General features: G+C 29.6%; 3 protein-coding genes across 3 annotated transcripts; all 3 read left to right on the forward strand.

Annotated features, from left to right (window-relative positions):
• Positions 1–737: 737 nt before the first annotated feature.
• LOC123296454 (UDP-glycosyltransferase UGT5-like) lies at positions 738–4,521 on the forward strand (the record flags this gene model as incomplete). Its single annotated transcript, XM_044877930.1, has 5 exons — positions 738–865; positions 1,886–2,722; positions 2,783–3,005; positions 3,210–3,426; positions 4,272–4,521. Coding segments are annotated over exons 2-5 (1,527 nt in total), but the record flags the coding sequence as incomplete, so codon positions are not given.
• Positions 4,522–5,217: 696 nt separating this feature from the next.
• Positions 5,218–7,539, forward strand: LOC123296045 (UDP-glycosyltransferase UGT5-like; the record flags this gene model as incomplete). The annotated part of the gene is made up of 5 exons (XM_044877507.1): positions 5,218–5,244; positions 5,692–6,531; positions 6,600–6,822; positions 7,013–7,229; positions 7,302–7,539. Coding segments are annotated over exons 1-5 (1,545 nt in total), but the record flags the coding sequence as incomplete, so codon positions are not given.
• A 782-nt stretch (positions 7,540–8,321) lies between these two features.
• Positions 8,322–11,338, forward strand: LOC123296046 (UDP-glycosyltransferase UGT5-like). Its single transcript, XM_044877508.1, has 5 exons — positions 8,322–8,388; positions 9,416–10,252; positions 10,319–10,541; positions 10,773–10,989; positions 11,062–11,338. Exons 2-5 carry the CDS (start codon positions 9,416–9,418, stop codon positions 11,336–11,338), a joined length of 1,554 nt encoding a protein of 517 aa, XP_044733443.1. The 5' UTR covers positions 8,322–8,388.
• Positions 11,339–12,322: the final 984 nt, after the last annotated feature.

Here is a 12,322-nt window from a genome sequence, read left to right on the forward strand (position 1 = left end):
ATTTTGTAAAGTCAACTTTAACATTAACCGTTCCATTGAATTTGACCAGTTTATTATTTATTAACAAATAGAAACATTTCCGCCACTAGTTCATGCGTTACTAATGTTATTTGACACCTAAGAAAGACATTCCATGAGGCTGTAGTAAAATGCGAACGGTTTCTTTCATTTTCCATTATTTGTAAACATCTTTACAAATTGTACTAGTAAGTTATATTTGAATAAACTGTTCTAAGCGTTGGAATGGTGTGGTATTTTAGTGAGCGAAAGCTAATTTTCTAAATTCAATTATTTAATTACAATAAAAATAAAGTTCAAAAACTAAACTCCGACGCCTACAAATCACGCTCTAAAAAACACAAAACAAGAAAATATTTTCATCCCAAATTGTTAAAGAACATAAATAAAATCATCATTACAGTCGGTGTCTTATATTAAAAAATTTTCCTTAGGACGATTCTCCAATTGTAATGATGATTTTACTGAGCATAATTAAAAGTTTGAAAATGAGAAATTGATTTTATGGAATTCTTAATTAAACATCAGCTTATAATTGTGAAGTTTAATTTATGGTGTTATTATTTGACATAGGTACATAGAAATTAGTCAATGATATTTCATTGTTACAACCTCCCAACGTTATCCTTATTTACATACAAATCTGTTCATATACACTTAAGTGAGTTACGTGTATTGATAAGAACTAAAAATTTTGTTATTAATTTCAATAATTAAATAAATCACTTAAAAAATTTGATAAGCTTGTTGAAATAAATGAATGCAGAAAGCAAATTTTATAGGCATTTTTATATGTACTTGATGTAGTGAGGATAATCGATGACATTTGGTCTTGAACATATTTAAGGTTGGTATAGGCATTGAATTTTTTCTATATTCTATTAATTTTTAAAAACAATTTTATTCGGAATTATTATCGCTATTACTTCGCTATTATCACTATAAATACACGGTGGGGCAGAAAAGTGTGCGACCTTAAACTGCATTTTTAAAGAAGATTGTGTTTTCAAGCAAATTGTTTAGTGTTTTTAAATAAATTCAATTAATTTATTGAATTGAGTTTTATTCTTTATAAGTTATAATTTCAATGAGATGATATCTGCCTAGGTGTATACAGTTTTGCTGGTATCTTGAAGTTATTCACCACATTCTCAGTAGGGTTTGAATAATTTCTTGTCGAATTCGATCTTTCAGTGCTCCAAAATTGTTTTGATAAAACGCTTTCACAGCGCACAGCTAGGATATAGTAGTAGGATAAAGCGCAATGGTAGGGTAGCAATGTCTTAGCCTACTACAAATTAACAAATAGGGCCGATTCTTTATATTTTGGCTAGCATCAGACATGTTTGAGGATGCCGAAGAAATTATTAGAAAAAGTTGCTTATGATATTTTTTTATACCCATATATCGATTTTCACGACAAAATTCACATTTTTAATTGTTTTTAAAAATCGCTCCAATTTGTTAAATTTTTGTGGGCTAAGCTTAAAGTTCCGATTACGGTTAAGTGTCTTAGAAAAGTGTAGGCCATCACCCTCTATGACTGTGAATATTTCAAATAGATGTTCCTGTAATAACGAAAATATGAAGGTGTCTTCATCTTATGTGCGACACACTTTAAACAAAATTATTTACAATTATTGAATTGTAATGGGTAGGGCATAGGTATTTTTTCGTATTTAATATTAAAACGCTTGCTTAAGCACCCTCATAGATAAGTAGGAATGCATTTTTCGATCTTGGTTGCACTAAGGCTTTTATTCAATACCAGACAAACGTCATAATTTACATAACTGATTTCTCCGAAAAAAAAAATCGAATATACTTGGTGCGAAGTTCTTCTAATATGAAGTATACTTTGTTTCAGATGCGTGTCTGGAATGGTATTTCCTTTTTGATTCTATTTAGCCTCACATTATCACACCAAACTTCAAATGGATACAAAATATTAGGGGTCTTTCCACATGGAGGAAAAAGTCATTTCATGGTGTTTGTACCAATATTAAGAGAACTTGCCAGGCGTGGACATGAAGTTACTGTTATAAGCCACTTTCCAGAAAAAAATCCTTTACCAAACTATACAGATATATCGATTATTGGCGCTGGTAAAATTGGTTTAAACAATATGCAAACATCAATGTTTGTACCCAGTAAAATCCAAAATATTAAGGAGCATATATTGCTATCAGAAAAAGGAATGCAGAATTGTGAGGCATTAAATTATCCACAAATTCAAGATCTCATTAAATCTAATAAAACATTTGATGTTATTCTTCAAGAGCATTTCAACATTGATTGTTTTTTAGCTTTAAATTATATTTTTAAAGCACCAAGTATAGGGTTAAGTTCTTCCACTATAATGCCATGGAATTTCGATCGATTTGGTATTCCAAATAATCCCTCATATATGCCAGTAAATTTATTATATTATAGAGACGAAATGACATTTTATGAACGTGTAGTCAACACAGTAAATCATTTCTTACATGCATATGTAATGGCCGATTATTTATTAACGAGACCCGCTGATGTTGCTGTTCGAAAGTATCTTGGTGAAAATATTCCGTCAGTGGCAGATTTAGCTAAGAATACAAGTTTATTTTTAATCAATACACATTATACATTAAATAGAGCTCGAGCATATCCCCCAAACGTTATTGAGATATCTGGTGTACATCTTGGGAAGCCTAAGCCACTTCCAAGCGTAAGTTTTCTTAATGTAAATATTGAATGCATTCTTACGTATATAATTAATTAATTCTAGGACATACAAAAATTTATTTCTGAATCTGAACATGGTGTGATTTACTTTAGTTTTGGATCTATGTTATTAGGAAGTTCATTAACTGATCAGGTCAAACAAGCATTTATGGATGCCTTTAAAGAGCTGCCGCAACGAGTATTATGGAAATATGAAAATGAAACATTACCTGGAAAGCCAGACAATGTTATGATTAGAAAATGGATGCCCCAATTTGATATTTTGAGTGAGTTAAGTTCTACTACATCTATTTTACCAACTCTAAACAGCTTTTAAAGCTTATCCAAGGGGGAAGTATAAAAGTAGAAAAGTATAGCTGAACGTTTCTGCTTCTGCTAAACCTTGGCTAAGGTTTGAAAAACACTTGTCAATATATGATGTTCTCATATATTAAAAAATATATTAATTAATAATAATGATTGTTTTGTAGGCCATCCAAATGTTGTGGGGTTCATTTCTCATTGTGGATTGCTTGGTACCATTGAAGCGTTTCATAATGGTGTACCGATAATAACGGTACCATTTTTTGGTGATCAATTTGTTAATGCAAAAGCATTAGAATCACATGGAACTGCAGCTATTCTAGATCATTGGAATCTTAAAACAGACTCTATTAGTAAAGCGTTGGAACTCATATTGCAACCCAGGTAAACTTAATAGAATAGCGAATATTCATGAAATTTGAATTTAGTTCAATTTTTTTTTCCGTAACTTTATTGGCTGGATATTTGAACTAAACCATTATTTTAATAATTAATATTTTTTAATTACTTAAAATTAATTAATAAAAGTACCGATTCAGTTAAAGGAATTCAAATTTCTAAAACGGACGTGACATCATAGTATGTGGCTCATCAGACTTGTTGGCCTACTGTATGGTATTAATTACTTATATTTTGTATGATATTAACATGGATATATACTATAATTACTACATACGTGAGTATTACACCTGTAGTAAACAGTACATTGAACTGTCACCAATTGACATATCATATTAATGCGTCAACAACAAAGAGCGCCAAAAGGACTGCATTTAAACATCTCAAAATTATTCTCTATTTTAAATATTTTTTATACTTAATTACAGCATTTTTAAACAGTATTTATATTTTTTACTATGTTATAACGGTGTAAACAATGAATTAAAAATATTAAGAAAATACATGAATATTCCCTATTAATAAAATGTGTACTTACACCATAGAAAAATGGCATACTCTTAAAATTTTCACATAAATTTTTTTCATTTTGCTTCTAGATGATATGAGTGACCATTTCTTGAGTTTCCTTATTGAAATAAGAATTTTAAAATTTCTTCTATTACAAGAATAGGCATTTTACATCATTTTTGTAATTCTGAAATCCACAATGTCGAGAAAATTGCTAAACTACATTTAAATCATTAACCATAATAAATAGCCACTTTTTTGTAAAAACATCAGTTTTCAATTGAAAATGTCTTATCTAGATGAATATAAATCTTTCACAGTGTGTTGGAAAAAGCGAAACGACAAGCTAGATTATTTCGTGACCGTCTCATGCCTCCTATGGATACAGCTATATGGTGGATTGAATATGTAGCTCGAAACGGTGGGGCAGATGAAACGAGACCAGCTGTTGTTAAAATGCCATTTTATCAATCGGCTCTGCTGGACGTTGGATTATTTATATTAGCAGTGATATCAATTATGGTTTACATAAATTATAAATTGTTGAAATTAATTTTAAATAAATTATTTGGCGTGAAAAAAGTAAAAAAAGATTGATCAAAATGGTTATTAATAGTTGAAATTGTATTTCTAAAAAAATATTAATATGTGTAAAATTGTAAATAGATAAATTCAAGCTTGTCCATAATTAATATTTTTAATGTTATTATATTTTATTTTTGATTAAAGCGTTTATTTTAATAATCTTTTCAGCTGCAAAAATTATAACATGTAAAAATAGATTTGATGGAGAAGGGATGGCTCAGGTGTTTGGACCCAGTAAAATCCGGCATTCAGCATGAATGATTTTCGTATGCAAAATTTTTGCTGGATCATTTGGAAAAAATTCTCTTGAATAAAAAGTGCAGCTTGCGGGTGGGTACCCGGTTGGACATTCTTAATACAAATTATTTTTTAAACAAATAAATAATATTGACAAAAAATGCTCTTAGACATTTCTCTCTGAGCCCTCCAGTTTATGTTCGATATCCAGTGCAAGTTTAATGATATATTTCTCTTCAATTTATCATTTCATATAAGTGCTCATAGTTTTGACTGTTTTGATAAGCGATGCGATTGAAACTAATTCAATTATTTAGAAATGCGTAGATATAGTGTAGCTATGTGTATTAATAATTATGAACAAATAAAAGCAATTAAAAAAAATTAATTTTATTAAAAAAATTAATTATAATTTTATAAAATGATTAACTTAAAATGTATAAAATGATTAATGTGTCTTTACCTGAAGGCGTCAGTGAAGTGTTTCCTTTTAACAATTAAACGGGCATAATAGCCACAACATATATTTAAGGTACCTATTTATTAAATTTTTGTATTTGAATAGCTACATTTGGGATGATACAGTTATTCACAGACAAACTAAAATGATTACAAAACATATTTAAAAATTTAAACTTTATTTAATCATGAACTATCTTAGATGAATTTAAAATTTTTATCTAGTTTTGAGTGACTTTAATTGACTATTACAGATTTACTGATTTGAGTTGAAAATATCGATTTAGGAATAATTTATATTATAAAATGTTCACTAGTCCAATACTATTTAAGAATAATCTCAATCCCATTATTACATATTATATTTCTAGTCCCAGACTTGGCAGTATAAGTCAGTATCATAGTAGGTATTTTTTCCTGAAATCGCAAAAAATAAATAAACAATATAATTTGTTTCAGATGCGTACCGTGGATTTTATTGGGTATTTGTTTTTACTTATCCTTACGCTATTAAATCAAACTTCTAGTGGATACAAAATATTAGGTGTATTTCCTCATGGAGGAAAAAGTCACTTTTTTGTTTTCGCTCCAATATTAAGAGAGTTGGCTCGAAGGGGTCATGAGGTAACTGTAATAAGTCATTTTCCAGAAAAAAATCCGTTACCAAACTATACAGATATATCTATCACTGGTGCTGGAAAAATTGGTTTCAATAATATACCTGCTACCGCATTTTCAAACACTGGTATATTCACAGATTTCTTTGGCGTTATACAGTTTTTTGCAGAAGCACAAAAAACTTGCGAAGCGTTAAATTATCCACAAATTCAAAATCTTATAAGGTCAAACAACACGTTTGATGTTATTCTTCAAGAAAATTTTAATACTGATTGTTTTATGGCTTTGAATTATATATTCAAAGCACCGAGCATAGGAATAAGCTCTTGTACTGCAATGCCTTGGCTACATGATAGATTTGGAATTCCACTAAATCCATCTTACAAGCCATTAAATTTTTTAGCCTACGGTGATAAAATGACATTTTATCAACGGGTGAGTAACACTATACAATATTTCCTACATGGTTTCCTACTGCCAGATATGTTTATGACAAAACAAGATGACATTGTTGTTAGAAAGTATCTTGGTGCAAATATACCGTCAGTAGCAGATATCGCTAAGAATACGAGCTTGTTTTTAATAAATACGCACTACACCTTGAATAAGGCTTGGGCGTATCCACCAAACGTTATTGAGATATCCGGTGTTCATCTTGGCAAACCCAAAGCATTACCAAGCGTAAGAACTTTTTTTCTGTGATTATATCTTAAATAAACAGTTTTATGTTTAGTTTTTATAAATTTTAGGATATAGAAAAATTCATTTCCGAATCTAAACACGGGGTTATTTACTTTAGTTTGGGATCGATGATATTGGGAAGTTCATTAAGTGATGATGTTAAACAAGCATTTATGGATGCCTTTAAAGAGCTACCGCAGCGAATATTGTGGAAATATGAGGGCGAAACATTACCAGGGAAACCAGACAATGTTATGATTCGAAAATGGATGCCACATGTTGATATTTTAAGTAAGTCAATCTCACACATAAATATTGATACTTTTTTTTGCTTACTTCTAGGTAATATGGGTATATGTGAAACTGTTTCCAATGTCGATATTTAAAAACCAATCTTACGGTTTTTAACAAGTTGTTTGATTGTTATTCAGCTTTTATCAAAATATACCAAAGAAAAAGCAATACTTTTATATTTTTTTAGGTCACCCGAATGTGGTAGGATTTATTTCTCATAGTGGATTGTTAGGTATTATTGAAGCATTTTTTAACGGAGTTCCAACTGTATCGATACCGTTTTTCGGTGATCAGTTTTATAATGCAAAAGCATTAGAATCTCTTGGAACTGCAGCAATCCTCGATGCTTGGAATCTTAAAAAAGAATCTATTAGTAAAGCGTTGAATTTTATTTTGCAACCGAGGTAAAAATAGTATGAGACACATTTTACATTATATTACATAAGTTATATGAATTTCTTATTAATATTTAACAGAGTGTTAGAAAAAGCGAAACGTCAATTACGTTTGTTTCGTGATCGACCCATGTCACCTATGGATACAGCTATATGGTGGATTGAGTATGTAGCTCGAAACGGAGGAGCACATGAAACGAGACCAGCTGTTGTTAATATGCCATTTTATCAATCTGCTCTCCTGGATGTTGGACTATTTATGTTAACTGTGATATTAATTGTTGTTTACATAAATGTTAAATTATTGAAATTAATTTTAAGTAAGCTTTTTAGTCAGAACAAACAAAAAAAAGATTGATGTTTAAGTTCATTTCGTTGAAATTATATTTATAAAAATTGTATCTCACTTAAATATTATATTTTTTTTCTTATAAGTAATTGCTTCATAATTTTTTGTGGTTGTAGCAGTGTCAATTAACCGTAACTCTAGATTCTGTTTGTTGGGTGATTTTTAGACTATTGCTTACTAAGGATTTGTGCGCCTTTTAAGGTAAATTTTTTTAATAGGTACTCAAATGAATTAAAAATAATTTATGAAAACAAATTTTATCGCAATATTATCATTTATAATACCATGTTAATAATTTCAATTTTCAAATGATGTATACTTATTCATATTACAAATAATTCTAAAACGAAAAACACGTTTCATTAAAACAGATATTCTCTTTCACCGGCTGAAGTCTAGCAAGGACGTGATCCACTTAATGCACGATATCCAGTGCATTTGAAGGTTTTCCGTATTCATCGTCGGCGAGTTTTGTTTTGGATTATGAGAATAAAATGAAATCTTAAAATAAATAGCTTGTTTAGACTAATGATATTGTTTCCCTATAATTTATCATTTCATATAAGTGCTGTGTGTTGTCTGTTTTGATAAGCGATGTCATTGAAACTTATTCAATTGTTTAGATCGTAGGTAAATATAGAGTGTGTGTGTATTAATAATTATGAACAAATACAATTAATTAAAATTTTATTTTGACTTACTTAAAAAGTATAAAATGATCAATTTTACATGTGTACCTGGCTTAATTAAGTGGTTAGTGAAGTGTTTCCAAAGAATTTAACAATTAGTGGGTCATAACAGCTAGAAACTATATTTAAGGTACCTATCTATTTATTAAAATTTCGTATTTGAATTACTACTTTCGGTATGTTACAGTCACTCATACACAAACTAAATTTATGGAAACTATTTGAAAGTTGAAATTATAGTTCATTAAGAATATTTCATTGGGTTTAAAAAGTATTTATTTTTAAAATATAATATTTTTCTCATTTCTTTTAACTGTTGGAAATTATCAACTCTCTTATAAAGTTAGAGTGTTTGTCTCCTAAGAATATCTAGACAACAGCCTTAAATTACAGTTTGTAATATGAGATATGTGGTCATTAAATAAAAATTATATTCGTTATTTTTGTGGAGTATCCTTGTAATTTCCCATTTCGCTGTTATAAGTAATTGCTATTGTCGATGAAATAAAACAAAGTAATTTTTTTTTTTAAGCACTGTTTATTATTGACTGCAATTGCAATTTATTAGATTTTATTAAATTCAAATTAATTATTTATTAACTGTTTTAAACGTGTTATAATTTTTGACGTTTTGTTTATTGGTAAAATTTTAGTGCAATTGGGCTAAAACCATTTGTAGCGGCAGTCGATTTAAAAAAAATCACTGAAAAGTCCGTTCATTTATATGCTCCTTATCAATTAAACAACTACTTTACATATACCTTAACCACGCTTATACCACCTCGAAACCCAAAAATATTTCAATAAATCTCTTAATTGGTCCTTACTGGACCAATAGCAAATGATTTCAGTTTTCGGTTCCAATACAAAGGGGCTTATTCATGCTTTCAAGATAAAAGGCATTTATTGACTCGAGTTGAAAATTTCGACTATGGAATAATTTATATTCTAAAATTAAATATTTTCTGCAAATAAATATATTCATTGCGCTAATATTTTTGTAACAATTAAATATAAAAAATATTCACTAGTAGTCCAGCACTATTTAAGAAGTTTTTAAATATAGAATAATGTCAACCTCTTTGTTACATATTATATTTCTACCACCGCAGACTTGGTAATCGCAAAAAATAAATTAACAATATAATTTGTTTCAGATGCGTAACGTCGATTGTATTGGATATTTGTTTATACTTATCCTTACACTATTAAATCAAACTTCAAGTGGGTACAAAATATTAGGAGTATTTCCACATGGAGGAAAAAGTCACTTTTTTGTTTTCGCTCCAATATTGAGAGAATTGGCTCGGAGGGGTCATGAAGTAACTGTTATAAGTCATTTTCCAGAAAAAAATCCTTTACCAAATTATACAGATATATCTATAATTGGTGCTGGAAGAATTGGTTTTAATAATATACCCGTAAGCGCGTTTTCAGACGGTATATTTAAGAATATCTTCAGGCATATACAGTTGGCTGCAGACGGACAAAGGAATTGTGAAGCGCTAAATTATCCACAAATTCAAAACCTTGTTAGATCAAATAAAACATTTGATCTTATTCTTCAAGAAAATTTTAATTCTGATTGTTTTATGGCTTTGAACTATATATTCCAAGCACCGAGTATAGGACTTAGTTCTTGTACTGTTATGACATGGCTACATGCTAGATTTGGTATTCCAGTGAATCCTTCTTACAGACCAATAACTAATTTACCTCACGGTGATAAAATGACATTTTATCAACGGGTGAGTAACACTGTGTACTATTTCATACATGGATACCTAATACCAGTTATGTTTATGACAAAACAAGATGACATTGCTGTAAGAAAGTACCTTGGAGCAAATATACCGTCAGTAGCAGATATCGCTAAGAATACGAGCTTGTTTTTAATAAATACGCACTATACCTTGAATAAGGCTTGGGCGTATCCACCAAACGTTATTGAGATATCCGGTGTTCATCTTGACAAACCGAAAGCATTACCAGACGTAAGAACTTTTTCTTTTATTATTTCTTAACTATATAGTTTAATGTTTAGTCTTAATAAATTTTAGGATATAGAAAACTTCATTTCGGAATCTCCACACGGGGTTATTTACTTTAGTTTGGGATCGATGATATTGGGAAGTTCATTAAGTGATGATGTTAAACAAGCATTTATGGATGCCTTTAAAGAGCTACCGCAGCGAATATTGTGGAAGTATGAGGGCGAAACATTACCAGGGAAACCAGACAATGTTATGATTCGAAAATGGATGCCACAGCTGGATATTTTAAGTAAGCAAATATATCAAATACATTTTGGTATTTTCTTGACTTCTTGGCAATAAGGGTTTTTTCCGAATTTGTTTCCGTTTAGATATTTGTGCACCAATCGTACGTGTATTTAACAAAAGTTTTTTTGTAGTCATGTTGCTTCATCTATTTTAGATTCTTTTTTACTTTGACTTTTTAAGTTTATTTTTATCAAAAGATACCAAAACAAACGCAATACTCTTATATTTGTAGGTCATCCAAATGTGGTAGGATTTATTTCTCACAGTGGATTACTAGGTATTATTGAAGCATTTTATAATGGAGTTCCAATTGTATCGATACCGTTTTTTGGTGATCAATTTCACAATGCAAAAACGTTAGAATCTCATGGAACTGCAGCAATCCTCGATGCTTGGAATCTTAAAAAAGATTCTATTAGTAAAGCGTTGAATTTTATTTTGCAACCCAGGTAAAAATAGTATGAAACGTATTTTCCATTATTTCACATAAGTTATATGAATTTGTTATTATTATTTAACAGAGTATTGGAAAAAGCGAAACGTCAAGCACGTTTGTTTCGTGATCGCCCCGAGTCACCTTTGGATACTGCTATATGGTGGATTGAATATGTAGCTCGAAACGGTGGAGCACATGAAACGAGACCAGCTGTTGTTAATATGCCATTTTATCAATCTGCTCTCCTGGATGTTGGACTATTCCTGTTAACTGTGATATTAATTGTAGTTTACATAAATTTTAAATTATCAAAATTAATTTTAAGTAAGCTATTTAGTCAGAACAAACAAAAAAAAGATTGATGATTAAGTTTATTTAGTTGTAATTATATTTATAAAAATTATTATAATGTGTAAAATTGTAAGAAGTTTTCCAATTGTATCTCATTTAAATATTATAATTTTTTATTATAATTAATTGTTTCACAACCATAATATTTTTAAATTGTACCATTGTTAATTAACCGCCTTTACAATTTCGGTGGGTCTTATTAGGAGTATAGTAAAAATCTGTGAAACAAGCACAAAAAAATCTTTCCGATTCACAAGGTCATCTTGAGAACACGTGTGGTGGGCTTTTATAGGAACTTTTGCCGGCAACAATAACTACTTTTTTAATAAAAACAAACAAAAAATACAAACAATACTTACCCTCTTAGGAATATCTTAGAACATTAGTAGCTTTGCATTTAAAAACACTAAAAAGTGTGTGAATAGAAGATTATAAATCATAAACAATTTACAACGGCATTGGCTAACTGTCAAACATTGTCCCTAACTTTGATTTGAACTTGCAGTTTTATCTATGCCACAAACTGAACACGAGAGCAAAATTTAACCTTATTCGAACGTTTACAAGTACAAATAATTTTATTTACTCATATAATAATTAATATCAAACAAAGCCACAGCGAAACGTAACCGAGCTTAATTAATACATTACTAATTTCAATTTTCAAATCATTCACACTTCAAATACTTTAAAAATAAAAATAAAACGCAGTTATCCCATAGGTTTAAGTTTTTACTTCTGTTCGAAATCTCGTGACTGCCTATCATTATTAATATAAGCATTAAATGACCACACTTTTCATTAAAACAGATGGTCGTTTTCACCGGTAGAAGTCTTGCAAGGACTTGATGCAGTTAATTAATGTACGATATCCAGTGCAATTAAAGGTATACTGTATTCATTTCCTGCGAGATTGGTTTGGACTAATTTGAAAATACATTGTTTTGTTTAGATTAATAATATTATTTTGCTACAATTAATCGTTTCATATGAGT

The sequence above is a fragment of the Chrysoperla carnea genome, chromosome 3 (assembly GCF_905475395.1).
Source record: "Chrysoperla carnea chromosome 3, inChrCarn1.1, whole genome shotgun sequence".
Classification (NCBI taxonomy): Eukaryota; Metazoa; Arthropoda; class Insecta; order Neuroptera; family Chrysopidae; genus Chrysoperla; species Chrysoperla carnea.